The following is a 19,589-nucleotide window of genomic DNA, read 5'->3' as shown; positions in this document are numbered from 1 at the left end:
CCGCCTCTTCCTGCCTCAGTCAGGACAGCTGCATGAGCACATGTTGCCCATTCTGTCTGTGCCACTGCTCTGCCAGAAGTTGCAGACAAATAGCGAAATAGGTTTTCAATATGCACTCCTAAAAGGCTACAAAAACAAACAAACCTCTCTCTTGTCCAGGAAATGCTAATTAAATCGATGGATTTAAATGGGCACAATGTCTCCACGCGGCACAAGGGCCGTATTGTTAAAAACGTTCCTGCAGACGCTTTTCCACCCCCTCACAAATGCCCCTCTCTTTCTCACAGCACATTTATGATAAAATATTTGGCACATTGACCGTGTGGGGAACCTTGTTACCCTCTATTTCCATTTCTCAGTTATTTGTATAGCTGTCATTTCTTTCGCATTTTTGTCAATGATCGTTGTGTAAAGTGTAAAGTAATCATACACTTTCGGGAGAAAAAAATAACTTTCCACTTCCTCCCTGACTGCATGAGATTTTACTCCACTATTTGTCTATGTTATTTACACAAACCCTAAGGGCTATCCAATCTCCAGTTCACACTACAGATGAACACTGCTGCGAATACCCCTTTCTGTGCTAAGTGCACACACAGTATGCTTAGGAAAGAAAACAACACCCATATTAGAGTTCACTAGAAGCAGGCAGGAAATGGAGTTAGTTGTTAACTCCAGTTAGTAAACAAATGAGCATGAGTTAATGTGTGAACCAGCAACATTAATTGACTACAGATAGTAGTTGCAAAAAATGTGCAAGCAGAACTCCTCCTTTTCAGAAAACAGCAAACAGACACAAAGCTTTGTAAGTAACTATTTGCAAAAACATGTCCGCCACAGCCTCCATGTTCATTTCCACTTTCACATGGGAGTAAGTTCTATTTTTACGATCACGCAGGTAGCATTCCAGCACCACTCTTGGGTGTGTGTGAAGGGGCACATGCCAAATTAATCAGGTACTGCTGTAAATGTGCAAATGGACATTAAATGTTATGGACAGGTTTATAATAATACAAGTGGAATTGACAGATTCCCAGTGTTACACTGGATCATTCAGATATGCCCATGCATGTTTCCCAGACATCCACAGTATGACGACCACCTAGTAGTTTGGATACCAGAGAACTGCGAATGCTAGCTAAGGTATTTTTGTTGTAGCCTTCAGCAGCTTTATGGAATTCAACCAGAAATGTCATAGCAAAATGCTGAATAATTACATTACATTATAGGCATTTAGCAGCAAATAATAAGCAAATAATAATATAGTATGTTTGATACTCTTCAGAAAACTTATTTTTAAGTGTAATTAATATTTTTTAAACTATTACCATTTAATCCTCAGTACTGTGTGTCTTATTCTGATTTCCCTGTTAAGTGACCTTGAGTGTCCTGAAAAGCACTCTATAAATAAAATGTATTATTAACTATGTAACGTCCAATGAATAGGAGTTACAAAAATTGCCATGTTTCCAGCTCTATTGAGATGTCTGCACTCAGGCTGTTAAGGGGACATGGTGTTATGTTTCAGACTGAAAACGAGGCCACGAAGCCGATCCTGTGACATGTTTCAGAAACACTGCCGAGCTTGGAAAGCAGGAGGATGGATGACACTGCTGTGGCCTTCAGTCCTTCCTGTACACACACAAACTCTTCATTCTGTTATACACTCATGCCATAACAGCCCTGATGAGAGAGCGTCCCAATGTTAGTGCCAGACTGAGCCAAGAGATCAGAATCAAATCATGCTTCACTCTCTCCAATGCCAGCACCGAAACACTGATATTAATAGTCCTTGAACACTTAGTGTAAAATTGATTGTAATGGTTGTACACAAAGGGTGAGTAATGGAGTCAGACCACATTTTTTTCCAGAAGGTAGAGACACGCTGTATACGCTGCCTAGCTATCATCATTACACACCATCATTTGTTTGCTGTTATCCTGGGAAACTGGCATTGGTTACATTTTTCCACGCCATCCACTTACACAGCTGGACATTTACTGAGGCACTTCAGGTTAAGTACCGTGCCCAAGGGTACAACAGCAATGCTCCAGTTGGAATATTACACAATAAATGGTTACATCATTGGAAAGACCTATCTCACACAGAAGAATGCGGGATAAATCACCAAATGGCCAAATGCCATTCCCATTCCTGATCTTTCCCGATCCACTGCCTCACAAACAGCCCAGCACAGTGACATGGACAGTTGAATGAGATGCCTAAGGTATAAAAAAGGCGGTTGGGGTCGATAAATCCTTTTTTGGACAGGGGAACAATATGCCCACATAGCTCCTGTTCACATTCCAGGAGGGATGAATAGAAAGCCGGAGCAAATGACTGATAGAGAGGGAAAGAAAGCAGGGAGCGGGGAGGGGGTGTGGGAGATGGGAGGGGCCAATTCAGTGAGTCAGTGTGCGCTGTCCCTTCTCCACACCCTGTTACAGTGTGTATGATTGGATACATAGGCCAAGGATGATGGAATGCATGCACAGTGGGCAAAATATGATGGGAAGCATACTCTGTGAAGAATGAAAGAAATTATATACAGTGATCAGAGGATTATGGAAGCATCTGCAATAAGCAAAGGATTATGGAAAGCACACACAGTAGGCAAAGGATGAAAGAAAGCATAAGCAGTGAGCAAAGGATTATGGGAAGCATATGCAGTGAGCAAAGGGTTATGGGAAGCATACACAGTGATCAACATTGATGGGAAGCACATGCATTGAGCGAAGGCGGGCAGTTTTCTCCTTGTAGTCCTGAAATGGATTAGTCATGCAGGAGACTGAGGTTGCACTGAAGTTCCTGTTTTTTGTACATGCTCATTTGAGGTGTCTCTCTGAACAAACCATATCAGAACACTGTCATATGGTCTAGGGCAGCAGTGCAGTACTGTAATGCTTAGGGAACTGCACTTGAAACAGGCTCAAACTCCAGGTGGCGCACTGTAGTTTTACCTTTGCCTGAAGTACTTCAGTATATACCCAGCTATATGTGGATACTACATAAGTTGTGTAAATTCTTTTACATACGGGTATCTGCTAAGTAAATAAATATGAATAAATAATCTACACTCAGGTCTTAGAACGAGAGCAGAATATGTCACTGTGTTTCAGCTCCATTAAAATATGAAAATGGCCTGTCACATTTTCAGGGCATTCTGACGTAAACGCTTCAATGATTAACACTTCTGTGTCTGGGCGACGATGCCGACTCCCTGGTGGGCCATTCGTAGCTCTCGAGGAATGTGAAAGCCATAAGGATTCTTTTCTGGATAATTACACTCATTTTGTCTACATCAGAGCTGCCAAGGCCCCTTTACAAAAACTTCAGCAGTTTTTGTTTTGCTGAAGGTTTTCTTCACGGTCCTCTGAGACGGTGCAATGTCACGATGAATGCATTCTTCAGCAGTCGAGCACACGCTCACTGGCCAAACAGGCTTTTACTCAACACAAACATGATTTATGTGGCCTTAAAACAGAAAAGTATGACAATGTTGTTCCTGTTGATTTACAAACTCACCCCTGGATTCATTAGAAACCACAAAGTTGTCAAGAGGAATTGCTATTTAAAAAATACCCTTTCCCCTAGTTGCATAAGGTATTGAGCCACAGGATATCAACTATGCAAGGGGCAACAAAAATGTCATTCAGTTGTGATGAGTCATTGTCTCATTTTATTAGTTTTGGAATTTTTACCTGGTGCCTATTTGAAGATTGTGAGTCATGTTTATTGTTTTTACTTCCCAAACCCCAGAAGCAAATCCTGTGAGCCACAGGAAATGACCTATTCCATTTCCTCAAATGGAGCAATCTCTTGTGACTGCTTATTGCAAGATAGGAACTGTGGAAAAGACTGCTCCACTCAGGAAAACAACCAACAAACTCCAACAGCATTCAAATAAAATGCCCAATAGACAATTATGTTAATTTTAGCCAAAATAAAAATGCAAGGAAGTGGCTAAAAGTGTTAAAGTTAAAGAAAAACTGGGATACCACAATGGCTTCAACCACCAGGAAACAGATTTTTGATCTCTTCCTTGAGGTCTTGAGGTCTTGTAGATAAATACTACACGATTGCATCCACAGAATTAAGTCCTATAAAATGGGAGTGATTCCAATTACTTTAAAACCTTTTTCATGGTTTTTCCTGGCTCAAAATAGGGCTTATATGGTGACTGTGAGAGACTGCAATTGGTCCAGCTTTACTGCCACCGTCAACTTGACGTGTCATCTCCCTCTATTTAGCTACATTTAGAATGTAAAGTTCTAGTCTTCAAGATAGCAGCACAATGCACTGAGAGGTAGGCTATAAAAATGAAAAGTAAGACAAAAGAATTTGAACAATTTTTATATTTATTTAAGGGGTACATATTGTAAGTGCCAGAATTTAGGGGAAAATATCGAGGGCCAATAATGAAGGATTTATACATTGTAAGGGGCCATTAATCCACAGGCCATTTCTAATCATTCTACAGGGGTTGTTTTTGCACAATTTCTCCTATGGGTGGTTTAGGCGGCTTGAAAAAGCATTTAGGCCCACCTATGACATTTCAATTTAGGATGCAAAAGACAGCATTTGAAGAGCATACAGGACTTCACTTGATGACATTACCATCATTAAGTAACAAGTAACAAGACCAGACAACTAAATGCAGAGGTTAACTACTTCTCCCTAGCATTCACCTGCAAGCTCTACAGTAGGTCTTGGTTCAGAAAGATCACAGCAAACAGGTGCACACGCGAGCTTGTCATGATGTAACCTTGGGGGCATAGAACACAAAGATTGAACGCTCAAAAGAATCTCTTCCTTTGGATCCAGGAAGTGCCAGCTCTCTTTTCATAAACCTAAGGACAGCAGTTTGAAGCAGGGCTGCATCCAAGTCTGATCTGTTAAAGTAGGGCAGCCCAACCCTGTTCCTGGAGATTTAACATCCGGTAGTTTGCACTCCTACCCTAACAATGCACACCTCATTCAACAGCTAGAGATCTCGTTGAGCTGCTAATTAGTAGAGTCAGGTGTGCCAAATCAGGGTTCAAATGAAAACCTACAGTATGGTATGGTAGAGCTCCAGAAACAGGGTTGGGCAGTCCTGTGCTAAAGCTTCTCTATGAGCGATAGCAGACAAAAAGAGACAGGAGACCTGCAAATGTATTTAAACGTTTTTAAAAACAGCGTCAATTCTCTGCCTTCTGCAGCCCACCAAAATTACGCAAACAGATCTGCGGTCAGACTTGAGCTGGTCAGCATTCCAGAACTAAAAAAAACAAGTTGAAGCTTTACTCATTTTGGTGATAACATTTTATCATCTCTACATTTAATAACAACTTGGCCTCTGCAGCTGATAAATACAGACATTTGAATCTGAGCTAAAAAATAATACAATAAAAAGTGCAGAACCCACCCAAAGTTTGTGAGCAAAAGACGGCTACGCTCATGCTAAGACTTACGGCGAGACAACGAGCTGGCTACTGGGCCTACTGTTCTCGCCACTGGCGTTATTCCATTTAAGTGGCCCGAAAAAGGTCAGATGTCAAACAGGGCTTGGCCAGCGCTGTCCACTGCCCAGAGACCATAAATAACAAACCCTTTCTATGTATTGAATATCTGCGTATGGGGAGGCCCTGGCAGGGGCACCCCCGAATCTGGCCTTCAGCTGTCGTGCGGATGACTGGCAGCTCCAGCGACACGGTTGCCCTTGTTGCGCTCCATACAAACACAGGGCTTTGTGACTATAAACCCCATTCCTCATCCTCCCAGCGCAAGCATCTCTCCCACTGTTTTTGGCCCGCAGTCCTCCCACTTAACTTACACCCCAAAAGGGGGCAAAATTCCACCCGATCTGAAGTCTTTAATTGCAACGATAACGTAACACACTGTCCTTAGCGACAAATCAAAGTATGTCCTTGAGATACTGAACTTCTGACCCAAGAGTTAGAGCCAACAGTGACTGCCAAACACCTGTTATTAATTCTAAATCCAACGTGAAAGCTGAGAAATATACTTTGTGAAATGTTACTGGAGGTTAAGGAATCAGTCCGTGTGGTCATCATCTAGGATAGCAAATAGCCCAATAGGGTTGCCCAGACCAATTTGTCATAGCTCAGATCTACAGTGTCCCTTATTTTAACAAGAAATATACAGCAAAAAATGTGACGCTGTGTCTAAGACCACTGCTGGACTGCTGGACAACTGGTGGAACACCTCTGCCGGTGATGAAAGGAACTGCACAAACTCATGCTGAACAGCACAATTAGGAACTCCTGACTACAAATCTCAGGTTAATCAAGGGGTTGTTATCCTGAATCAATTAAACCTTGAGCTAAAACTTAAACTCAACCTACAGGGCTGCTGGGAGGTTCATCCTGATAAGGCACTGTTCTAGTGCAGGAACAAGCCCAACTGTATGGTGTCAAATCTGAACCATGCCAGCTGTGACCAACAGCTACCAGGCAATGCACAGTCACCTCGAGAATCACCCAAGGATGGGAGGGGTTCAGTTAGTGGGATGGCAGGGCCTCATCACACACCAGCACCCTGCACCGGATGACCGGGCATCTGATGTTGAGCTGCACATGAAGTGTCTTCCTCTGTGTCATATCTGTGCAAGACTGACATGGAAATGTGGCGTGATAAGAAATGGTGGCTGACATCACATGACACAGGGTGAAAGCTGTGATGAGTGTTGCAGCCTGAGCATTACTGATCATCCCAAACTGAGGTAAAAAAGGGGACAAAGTATAAAAAAGGAAACTTACCCTCCAGAAATGACTAGTAAACTCAGTTAATCACACACACACAAAACCTTTTACTGATTTCACTCATAGTCCCCTGGGCTATGGCCATGACATTTAGTTCAGATATAATTGCTTCCATATAATTTACATCATGTGAGGCCCCTGAGCCTGATAGTATACTTCAGCTACAAAGATGCTCTTGTCCCTTTAAGAGCCCCAATCGGCGAAAAGAGGGGGCTGTGTACAGGATCCAGTCTGCAGAGTCTCACAGCCAGGTTATCATGTGCCTCACAATCAGGCCTGGGTCAGAAACACATGGAATATTCAAACTCTTTTGGATATTCACACATTTTCTAAAACATTTGCAAAATTTTCAGGATAATGTACTGCTAGCTGGAAGCGTAAGGTCATAAGAAATAGTTTTGCTCATTTTACGACTGTCAGCCATTTGCAGGCTCTTTTATGATGTCTAAAAAGTTCAAATATTTCAAATAATTACTTGACCCAGGTTTGCTCCCGAGTCACCTGTCAGACGGGAAGTCCCTCGATCCTCCCAGAGGGCTGGAGCTGACACAGAAGAGACAGGAGCTCCTAATGTTTCCTCTGCCATAAGCTAAGCGTAGCGGTGTGTGCAGCAGATCGCTGAGCCCAGGCATTATTTACAGACAGTTCTGCCAAGTCAGGCCTCGAATGACAACCTTCAAGAGGGAGACTCCATCATCCATAACACCAGTCTTCATTAAAGAAACAGGTCCACTGCAGTTTGAGCATCGCACATTGTCATGCACTTATAAAAGTGCTAAATCTGTGCTGTACAAATTGTGATAGTTCAGCTTCAGAGAACAACATGTCATGTCTTTTCTTTATTTTTATGAGCGGCTGACTTGCGTTAAAAATATTTATGAAGTTTCATTTGAGCCTTCATAAAAACTGACCTACCAATCACCTTATACTGTAACCCTCACAGGTATTTTCTTCTATGTATTTTCCCTTATTGTATTATTTGCTGTATGCCTTCTCTATGAAGTATATTTATGTGACAATATATTTACACATGCATATATTTACTCAAAACATCTACATGGAAGAGACCTCACTCAGTTAAAAAAAAAAAAAAAAAACAGTTTGGGCCGCTGTGACTGCATCCGGCCCCAGCGGTGGAAATTTCAGAGGTGGTAGCTTATTCCAAAGTTAATTTCAAATGACTTCAAAGAGTTTCTTTTAAGTTGCCTTTGGGCAACTAATCCCATCCTTTTGTAAGAAGGCCAGAATAAAATAACAGCTTTGACCAAGAAGACCACAAACTGTAAACATCCGCATTCTGCATTGTCCTCTCATAAGTCACATTCAGAGCCTGGCTTTATGCAGCTGTTGTACGAGAATCACCCCGTTCCAAACACCCTATGATGTTGTTTGCCTTAGTCAACTGAATCAAAAGCTTATGAACAAATCCCATTGAAGATGTCTTTGATAAACTGCATGCAAACTTCATCCCCTTGACACAAGAAAATATATCAATCAACCAGGTAAAAAAACAGACATATTGTAATGCCACATCTATGACAAGAAGCAGTGAATAGGGTTTGCACCAGAGCTCAAATATTGATGGTGTCCGATGACTTTTGTAAGACTAGGCCAAAGGATAAATGGCTGATGTGTTTTTAGTGCTGTGCAAAATCAATCCAAACACCTACAACCACAAAATAAACAAAGCAGATCGGTTAACTGATCCAAATGAAGCATAACTGATTCCACATAGCAAATGGGACACAACTCAAGAGTCTGGTCCCTAGTGCGGTTGGTTGTTACTAACCACAAAAGACAGGGGACATGTGGTGAACTAGGTACCACATAAATGAAGTTTAAAAGCCTTTAATCCAGAATCAAGAAAGAGTGTACATTCTCAGCCTGTTTAATGTTCTAGGGGATAAGAGGCGAAAAGCCTTTTGAAAGTCTTTCACATGGTTTTACATGGCATTACACTGTACTTAATTACATACTACCTTGAGTAGCACCACCAAGCGAAAAAGGAATTTCACACTGGCTAAGTCAGCTCCCTTTGCTGCTGTTTCATTAACAGGCACCAAGGGGTGACTCTATGGAAAAAAAATCCAGTGCAATCCAATTCACTTTTATGGGCCAGTGACTTGGTGTGTACATGGCACGTGCAACTAAAATTTGTCTGAACACATAAATGCTACTTAATACTACTTAACACTTACACACCACAAAGTGTTAATTCCTACCAACATATTTGTCAGAAATAATCTAATTAATTCCAGGTTCTACAAAGCTGCATGTGTTAAATGACAAGTAAAGAACTGCTAATAAGGTTTTTTTCAGAAAACTGCACTGGACACAGCTAATTTACACACCTAATGTACCCTTTAACTGGCACAAACAGAAAAGAGAAAGTTAGTCCATAACAGGCCTGTGGAATACCGATCCAGCTGTACAGCTTGCCCCTGTGGTCTGCCGACCCCAGATCTCGCTCCAGCAGGCTGGTAGACGTTAAGAGGCAGATTCCTGAAGAACTCGCTGTCTCCAGCTTGCTTTGTCCTGGAAGCTGGCCTTCTTGTTCATAAACCGTGATTGCATCAATCACTTTTGTTTTCAACCCCAAAGGTCACCCAGAACAAAACCTTCCACTCAACCTTCTGCGAATCGAAGGAACTTAATAACAGGCTCTTATCTACAGCTGAGCAAAATAGTAAACCAAAAAAAGAATTTGGGTGTGGCAGGGGTTAGCTTGATGGTCTTATGGCAGTAAATCCCACTCAATGGCTCAGGTGACAGGAAGCACCATGGAGTGGAGCAGAGAGGTATCAGAGCATGTCAGAGGCAGGAGAGCTGGGAAAAGCAGCTTCCTGAAATCTATAGAACTATACACTGCAGATCCAAGACACAGTCACCCTCACTGAGATCCAAACTGACCCCTGCTCAGCTTTAAATGCATACACAGTTACTCAACAGGAACATTCATAACAGACATTCATAAATCTGCCTCTTGTTTAAGGTGACCTGAGCCAGCTTTGTGCTTGGTACTGCATGTCCAACTAAAACCTTTCCCTGGGGCTCATCATTTAAAATGAATAAACTGCTCCAACACAAAGTACACCCAGGCTCCAGTAAAATACGTGCATTACATTACCTGTAATGGATTACATGTTCACCATAAATGAAACTGCTAAAGTTAAAGTTCTATTAATAAAGCGTGGCAGTGAACAGCCTACTGTGAGAGAGGCAGGGGTTATGTGTGGGCCGTAGGAGATGTTATGTAAATGAAAACTGGGCAGTGAAACTATTTACTGCCAAAAACAGATTTACTGTCCGCACCTTCCAAAAAATGAACCCAGTACCAATATCTCTGCAAGTGGCTTCCAGGAAGAGAAGACCTTAGGAAAAACTGGCTTAGGCTAAAAAAGGAAAGAAAAGTATTTGGCAGACTTTGTTTTCCTGACTGTTTAATTGCGGGGTAGGGTGGGCCTGGGCATTCAGCTTTATGTCTTGTTGCCAACCCTGGAATCTCAACAGGAGCCAACATGACTGCAGTTCCTGCAGTGAAGAGCAAAGCACAAGAAACCTGGCCTGACAGGCTGTGGTCATTCCAAACTCAAACCCAGACAAATGCTGGCTGGGCCAGTCTCTTCCTGGAAGACATAAATCCACTCTGCCTCCTGCTGCCTTTGTGGCATTAATAAACGACAAAATGTCTGACAAGTAACTAATGACATTTGTTTTTATTAATCTGGTGCCCAATGGGCTTGGCATATTCATGAGCATATCCAATTCCCACCCCATTTTGGAATGGCCAATCATGTGCAACTGCAGCTGCGTACATGTGAAACCCCACTGCCGGTTCAGGAGAATGTAGACACCCACGGTTCTCCTCTGAAACACGCGGTGTCACCGCCTGCTTCTTTTCACATCGCAGACTATAGCTAAGCTCACGTACAGCAGAGTCGGAGGAAGTCCTTTTGTAAGCAGGTTTAGCATGCAGTCCATGGACGCCTGACCGTCCAGCAGGGGTTGCTAGATTGCGACGAATGCGAATCCCTATCCGACTGAACCCTCCCATACCCTTGGCGACACAAACGACAATGGGGCTACTGGCCACAGTCAGCCCTGGCACATCCAAGGCCATTCAAAAGGGCCATTTACTTTTCCAAAACAAAAATGAGCTCCATCGAACACCAATGTGAGATTTTTACTGTTTTCTCATAGTTTTCTAATTCTGCTTCAGTGAAAAAACCCTTCATTTGTCTCACTAAGATAATATGAGCGCTTACAATGTTCTTGTTTTGCTCTCTCTTCAATGCTTTTTATTTGTCTGAAATCATTGCGATAACCTCAAGACTCAAGGAGAAACCCATGAGAATTCTATAAGCACAGCAGAAAATCAGTGAGAACTTCTACATTTCTTATGCTTCTTCTGATTGTCTGAAATGTCCATGATTTGTCTTAGATTGATCTATGCCCTTGCTCTTCATTAATCAAAAGGGGGCTGGGGTTAGAGAAACAGTTCAGAGTTCAGTAATCTCAAAATAAGACATGACTTGTAAGCAGTAATTTTTTTCTTTGGATGAGGCTCATCCATGCACCACAGCTTGGTGCCTTAACAAGTGCCGAATGAACTACCCAGAACCCCCACTAATGACAATTTTACTAATAACACAAAGCTTCCAGAGAACCAGGATAACAGTGTGCCCTTTCATTATGTAGCATCATCTATGATACTTATGTAAGATATAAGCCAACTGACTATCCAAATTCTGTGAGACAAGATAGGCTCAAATTTGACAGAACTATCCAAAATTTCCTATGCCATTATTTGCAGACTACCACCTCAGCCACTGTTCTTTAAATGCATTCAGGATAAACATTCAATGATAAGTTCCCTGGACATATATGGACATATAATTGTGACAGCATATAATTGTGACAGCAGAGCCGATCAATTAAATGAATTGAATTAAACCTTAGGTGTCATGCAGGGTACCCACATAACTTACAGGAAAAAACACTTCTGAGCAACTGTTTTGCATATGAATATTTACAAATACGTCTTATTTTTTGTAAAATTATTTTGTAAATATTTGCACATTTACAAAAACCTTTTCTCAGATTTCACTCTCAATTAGTCCTATAAAGGGCTATGCTTGCTCACTGGCAATCAACCTGACGAAGGCATTTTTGCCGAAACGCTGGTTGAATAAACACAGTAAGGAGGGATCTGATTGAGCGACTTTATTTTCCATAGGCTCTCACTTCCAGCACAGTCTTCAAATGAGGCTAACAAATGAAAGATTACCTGCTATTCTTGAAGCAGATAGTATGGTGATGCTTAGGCTATTTCTCAATTCTCATAGAATACAAGTCGACATACCTGCTCTGGATGGTTGACCTGAATGGGACCCTGATTCAATGACACTCAGGGACGGCTCTAGCCACTGGATGAATTTGGTCCCCTTCGTTTCTTATTTTTAAATGACATTTCTAAACAGTTTGAGTTGATTTTTTAAATTAATTACAAGTAGGCTATTGCATATTTGTGTTTTATTGTATTTTATTGTATTGTACCGGGTATTTGAACCATGAAGCATAAGACTTACTTGAGAAAGTATCGCTGGCCCGTGGACGTAAACGCCATCTCCCATCCAGGAGGCAGGGGCAATTCATCGGCAACATCGAATGACTGCTGGCGCAGATGAGCGTGGTGAGCCTGGTTTGGGGTCGCGTTGGCTCCGGTTCCAAGCTGAAGCGAGGCAGGAGAGGAATGTGACCGCGCGTGTTGCACAGTAAGTCTGGGAGTATGGCTACCAGAGTCGGTGCTTGATTGACGAGAATGCGTCCCCAAGTCTGGTTCCTTGAAAAATGATTCGGGAAGCATTTTTTTCCTCCAAGAACTCGGTTTTGGATTCATAACCGAATTAAACAGCGCCTCGAGATCTGTATCAAGGTCCTGTGCGACATGGACCACTTGATGTCCAGGTAAAGGTTGCATTTGATTACTCATTTTCCACGAAGATCTTAAGATAGAGTTTAAAAAAAATAAAGGTACAGGAGCTGAGAGAGAAGTCGATTCCTTTAACCTTCCAAGATGGGTTGCTTGCTTTTTGCCAAAGCTAGCGTTGTGTTGTCTCTCTGTACTTCAGTTTATGCGAATGAATAAAAAGTTTAAAAGGCTAGAAAACATATAAATGTGTCCCTGTATGGGAAACATGAGTACATTTCTTTTTCCCTTTGAGTTGATGCGTCCCTCTGACTTGTTGACAGCGAGCTGTGCGCACTTCAAACTGAAGTTTGTAAACTCAACTTTCCTGCGGTGGTGTCAGCAGCCCCTCATGAATTATTCATATCTATGGAACGTGTTCCACTTTCGTTTCGTAATATAACACAGAATAAATAACTTGTCTGATGTTATGTCTGAAACTCAATAAGTAACAGTCGTGTAAAATTCATCACATATGAACGTGTAAGCCTAAAAGATAATATCAGCAGAAGACTTTTTAGATAGTCAAAATAAATCAGATCTGTCAACAGAAGGCGTTTCGTTATCAAGCACTTTTGTAGATCGGTTAAAATAAATATTACTCTCCTGCAACACACCATAATATTTTTTAAAACAAAAATGATCTCCGCTTATATTTGTAGCGTTACATTTTAGTAGTGTTCATCAATTTGACAGTCTTATATATTATATTTTATATAGCCCTATTGCATATCTGAGCTACTGTCCTTACATCAGCTGCGTCCTTCCAAGCCTGACGTTTATCACTGGGGGCACATAGCTTGATCGAAGTGTGCTGGAATGTCTTGTCTTGATCCTAAAATATTTGTGGTTGGGGGATAAAGTGCTGCTGAATGTGCATAAGAGAAAAGACGTACTGTAAACGTTGATTCCAATTCAGAGCACCGCTTTTCACCTTTTGGGGGGGGGGGGGGGGTATATTCCTGATGTAGTCCATTTGTCTTAATAAATTATGCTGAATGTGTTACATGCCTAATACCTAATTATAGGCTAGTATATGAAGCACATACACTTTGGTTGGAAAACATTAAGGGTGGAGTGTCTTTAAAGATAAACCTTGGTTTTTCCTTCTAAGGATGAGAGGTACTACTTTGTCACAGAGGATAGTTTGACTGACCCAATCCAAGGTCAATCAAAGGTCATGCCCTTTCCTCATTGTGTTCTGGGCATGGGTCTTTAATAGTTACAAACCTAAAAGATATTTCTGAGACTGTGAGGAGTGGTTTTTAAAAGATAAAATCTATTGAGAATAGCATTCATTTTCATTTTGACATATTCTAGGCCTGGTATTTAATGCCTGTTCAGCAACCTGCTTCCCCCCAATTATCTCCACACTGTTTATTGGGAAGATATTACATTTCACAGCTGTTGATGCAACTTTGTCATTTAATTGTCCATAGACTGATGAAGATGAAGCATATCTTCAGATGAAGCATATCTTCTGGACTGCTAACCTTAAAAATACATCAATGTGATGATATAAAAACACTGGAATAATTAAGCGCATTTTATGTGGCTAAAATACAGTATATACACAGGTAGTGGTCCACAAGGTGGAAACTCCAATATGAAGTCACTTCATAGGGTCATTGTTCACCATATGCCACTATACCCACTTATATCTGCCATGACACATAATTTATCAGTGTTTTCTGCAGAAGGGTTACAGCACATTCCACTAGAAAGTCCAATCATGCTGTGTAGATGGATGGGGAAATGCTCTACCTGATTCTCTTCCCAGATCTCCCTTAAACACTCAGCTTGATTCAATCCTGGGCTCTGTTTCACAAAGCAGGATTACGTAGTTAGCTCAATTATTGCACTGAGTAAAACCCAGAACCGTCCTGAACCTAGAACATGGACCGAAGTGAAAAGAGCTGCTTTTGTTCAGTACAATTAACTCAGGAATCCTGCTTTGTGAAATATCCCCCTGGTGACTGAGAAGGATATGGCATATCTCATGCTTGTCTAATAATTCTGTGTCTGCACATGCTCTGTGCATAGGGGTATTGTCATACTGAAAGACGCCCCTCCTGGAAGGTAAGAAATGTTGCAACATGGAACGTGATCACTCAGAATCAGCATGCAGTGATTAGCGTTGATCTGAAGCTGCATAGTAGTGAACAGCATTCTAGGGCAGCTTTTTATAGCATTATCTATGTACAACTGGAGGGTGAACACTGAAAGACATTGAAACTGCCTGGAGTTGAAAGGCACTGATAGCTCAGTTCTATACTCTGTTGCCTCCTTCCAAGACACTTGGGCTCTCCTGTGGTCTATCCAGTTAAGTGGCCACTGGAAGCCAACAGTCCAGTAGCTTATAGCATTGTCCAGGTGTGGGACAGTATAATTTAGCAGGGAGGTCCCGTCCTCTTTGTGTTATAGTGACTACTCTGGTCAACCAGATGTTGGTGGCCTGCTGCAGTCCTCTGGTGCAGTGGCGGTGTAACTAAACGGATGGACTGCAATCAAAAAAGAAGCAGTGGTTGGCTGGTACACATTTCAAAGTGTGAGTGTGCCAGTCTTCACCAAGTGACTGAGGATATTACAGTGTTGGGACAGGCTCAGCAGGAGATTCCTGACTGTGGAGTAAATAAAATTGTGTTAAAATATAATAAAAGAGAAATCTCAAGTTTAACAAAATTACTGAAGGGAAAATGTTAATGTCCCTTAAATGTTAAGCCAAAAAGGAAAAACAGGGCTGCCCTCTAGTGTTCACTTCTATAAAATAACATTAAAAATAAATGGTAGGTACATTGATCTATGGGGGTCTCCAAGAAATACTAACTGGCAATTAAATAAGGACATTAAGTCCACACCAAGTGGTATCAGTGTACTATTTGCTAATGGACATTGTGATCACGTAAATCATTCCAACAACAGCTCCTCAGAGTCATACTGTACTCGCCAGTGACAAGTGAAGGACTTATGTGGAAGTCTGAACTCACTGAACTTGCCTTTGAAGTTATAATGTTCCTGATCCACGGCAGCTTATTAATTTTCACAAATCTATGCAATGTTGGAACATTCCATTATACTGCAGCAGATTGGAGATCAGTTCAAACAGGAACTCATATTGCACTCTCTTCCTCTGAGCAAAAATGATTTTATATTTATTTTTAAATACAAATGCTACCACAGATTATATAAATACTTCAATCACAGATTCAAGCATGTTAAAAGGAAATAACTGTTAATGACTACAATCTGTATTTAAACTGGCAAACTCTTTAACCTTGCATAATCTTTGTTTATAATAATCAAAGTCAGGTTCAGGATTATTATCAATTAAAGATAAAAATCTGTCTAACTCTTTGCAGTTCAGCAGCCACCAGTGATTTAACATATTCCATGAAAAATCCTTAAGAGGTATTTCCCACAGAAACTGTATTGAACTTGTCTAAAGAGAAACAATCTAAAGCAAAAAATCTGAGTAAAGGTTGACATCATGAAAGTCACAAAGCTAGCGTGGCCGCACAGATTTCAGGTTGATCAAACTGAATGTAGTGACCTTTGAGAAAGTAATCAAACGCAGGTGATATTTCCAGATGCTTCTTTTCACATCGCAGCCCACAAGCTAGGCTCGCACACATGTGAGTCGGATGAATACACTTTTGTGTACAGCTTTAGCAAGCAGACTGTGGGTGGCTGATCAACCAGTTAAGGGGACTAAAGAGCAATGCAGTACAGAACCTGTGCAGTTGAGCCCTCCCTAACCCTGGGCTAGGCTACTGCTGGCAGTGGCATGCTAGGGATTTGCTACTGGACCGTGGGGCCTATCCATTCGCTAGAACAGCGCCCTTTATAGGATGAGCCACCCAGCATGTTGAGACTTAAAGTTGTAATTAGGTGATACCTTGGAAGGTGTTTATTTTCTTGGTAGATTAACAAGATATGCAGATTACTTCCATAATTAATGTGTAGTAATGCCCTACTTGTGCCCGTGTTTTTTTTATGAGCTACATTCTTTAACCACTTTGCTTCACGCTCGTCTCTGAAACACATTTCTTGTTATGAACTCTGCAGGATTGTGAATGGTTTGTGACTGCGTCAGGGCTCATTGATGAATAATGGGCCTGTTAGTGAGGTCATCACATTCCACTGTACTGAAGCCCTGGGGCTTTAGGAATAATGAATCACTCACCGCTCTGAAAAGTGTTCCACGCTGGTAGAAAGGCTGCTGTGTGACTCCTGGATGCAACACCTCACACCCTGTGGGCAGGGCCCAAACGTAGCCCCTGTTTTGGGGTGCCTTGGTCAGGCCTGAGGATGGGTCAGAGATTTAGCCGTTGTCTCTGTCCTAAACTGATGTGATGGAGCCACAGTTAATGGACTACCAGGCTTGCCTGATAACCCTCCTCCAGGGGACTGGGAAGTCTTTTTCGTCTGTCTGTGTGTGTGTTTGTGTGTCTGTGTACTTGTGCATGTGTGTGTTTTCAAAATGTGTTTGCAGTTCAAACCAAGAAATTATATGAGAAAAAAGGTCCTCAATGAGGCGAGACAAGTCAAAGTTAAAAAATGAAAGGGATCATTCATGCAATCAAATATAAATTTATTGGTGCTATATGTACTTATGGAACATAGAATATACAGCACAAAACTCACAATGACAGAGCAAAATATAAATTGTTATGGCTATAGGTGCAGCACAGACAATAAGTGACATAGGAAAGCATGTAATGTTTTGACTAACATTGGTGTGATACTGTGTGCTCTAGACTGTGAGCACACATAACCTAACTAAAAATTTGTATGTTTTTGCATGCTAAATCTCCTGTTTTGACTTTAAATGCAATTCAACAATGATGTGAGGAATGTACGATACACCCCTTCAGATTGTGTCAAGGCTACAAGGAGGGACAGGAGAAATCTCAATCCTATTATCCAGTCACAGGAAGAGTTTGAGCTATTCAGAGACGTTTTTTGCACTGAGACCCTGAAAGTTTACTATCTAAGGTGTTTAAAATGACCTCATAGACACACTGCTTGTCTCCAAATGATTAAATTCCACGGGTTGGGTCCGATGGTGCTGTAAATCTGGAATGGTTTGGGTTCTGACTGACACACTTAAATTAACTAATTGAAGTGAACTAACTGAATGCTGACATGGATGTCAACCTTAGTACAAATGCATACTTCAAATTCTTTTTACTTGAATACCTCTTTAGGCGTCAATTTGAAAACAGACCTGCAGGTTCGTGAAAGTTTTCAGTTAAACATTTTAGTCAACAAAATTTTTAGAAAAATAAGATTTTATAAGTAAAAATAGATGTTTTTTTAATGGTCAGTAGTCTTTCTGGTGCCTAATGTATTTCAAATGATTATTAGACCTAGGCCTGATGAATACTAATTTAAAATGTGCATGAATAAGCTATTGGTATATTGTACAACCATTCAACTAACAGCCCAGGGGCTAAATGCAGCTTGCTATAGACATGCTCTTAGCCCTTTGAACTTTGAAAAGACAAAAAAGCATTCAGATGCATCAAATTGTGCTTACAGGTCTGCAACTGAACATAGGCATGAATTCCAGTTGTGACAAAAGTTACAGTTATGCATATTTTCAGAAGGCATTTACAAACATTTACAATTAACATTTGTAAATTGTTTTATAAATAGTATGTGTCAAATGTTAAGTCAGTCTGCACCATTTATAATGCCCCCAGGAAGAAGTAGATGGGCTCCAATATACTGCATATTCCAGCCTGCTTTTGAGACCGGATTGTGCATGCCTGTGGTATGGTCCCATGGCCAACAGAGAACAGGGGAACATAGATTTTTTGGGGGAAGATAACTTCAGTTTTGAAAAGGATAACCAACAGCGCATGTGTCACTGTGGATACAACATTTGCCTACACAATGCACCATCCTACAGTCTTTGCTAAAGCACAGACGAAAATATGTGCACATTCGTTGAGTGGGTCCACTTTCTCTGCAAACCATAATGCTCATTCATTCTTTTCTGGGAAGATTTCCAGAGGGCCTTGCTAGAGTGTGAAGAACTAATCACTGGGTTTGAAAATCTAATTTATCAATTTCATCCAAAAATAAATCATATGGTGTATAAACTGCATGGCAGACTTAAAAAGCTACCATAATCCAATGACCACCTCATAACAACATTCTGCTTTCAAAATGGTAAATCCTCTACTTTTCAGGTAGCTAGTGCCTAAAAATATTGCATATTACCTTAAAGTTGATTTGCTTTAAAGCTAACAGCTAGTTCAGGTTAATTCAAACCCATAAATATAAATGAGCTCAGTACAGTACAGTGCATGTGTTTAATAAATACACTTCCCCTAATGTCTAATTTTCCATATTCCTTAATAGAATAGAATACTCAGTGTGAATACCTATATAATCCAGGTTACCATATATTTGTATTTTTCACCAATTAACACATAATTATATATACATCATTCAATCTGCTTCAAAAAGATATAAAATAATGCATAATGTATCCATGAATTTATAGAAAATGTCAAACCAGTGCAAAATATGAAAATAATGTGCTCTCTGTAAATTTGGGGATGTGCATTAAATCCCCAATCATCCAGTAACATTACAAAGTAATGATATTGCATTGCAATGCTTGCCAGTTAACAAGGGCTTGCCACAGTGTGAACCGTGAATACTGCAATTGCAATACCCTACTCCAAAGCTGTTATTTTGTCAAATGAACACACGATGTCGCTAAAAGCTAGTTTTCAATAAAGGGTTTGATAAATGTAATATCAAATATTATTAGGGTCATATTAAAAACAGCCCAGTGTTAGTAAGCTAAAGTAAAAGCCTGGATTTGATTTAACAAACTAATT

General features: G+C 40.9%; 1 protein-coding gene across 3 annotated transcripts in view; it reads right to left on the bottom strand.

Moving 5' to 3' along the window:
• LOC135256823 (WW domain-containing transcription regulator protein 1-like) overlaps positions 1–13,099 on the bottom strand; it is a 39,698-nt gene extending 26,599 nt beyond the window's left edge. For 2 of the 3 annotated variants that reach the window (XM_064339005.1, XM_064339006.1), the window contains exon 1: positions 12,353–13,094. In XM_064339005.1, coding sequence (XP_064195075.1) covers positions 12,353–12,756 — 404 coding nt within the window. In that variant the 5' untranslated portion in view covers positions 12,757–13,094. Of the gene's footprint in view, positions 1–12,352 lie in introns of all 3 variants that reach the window. The other variant, XM_064339007.1, reaches the window with a different exon arrangement.
• Positions 13,100–19,589: the final 6,490 nt, after the last annotated feature.

This window comes from Anguilla rostrata, chromosome 6 (assembly GCF_018555375.3).
Source record: "Anguilla rostrata isolate EN2019 chromosome 6, ASM1855537v3, whole genome shotgun sequence".
In the NCBI taxonomy this organism is placed as follows: Eukaryota; Metazoa; Chordata; class Actinopteri; order Anguilliformes; family Anguillidae; genus Anguilla; species Anguilla rostrata.
This window is presented reverse-complemented; position numbering and strand designations above follow the sequence as displayed.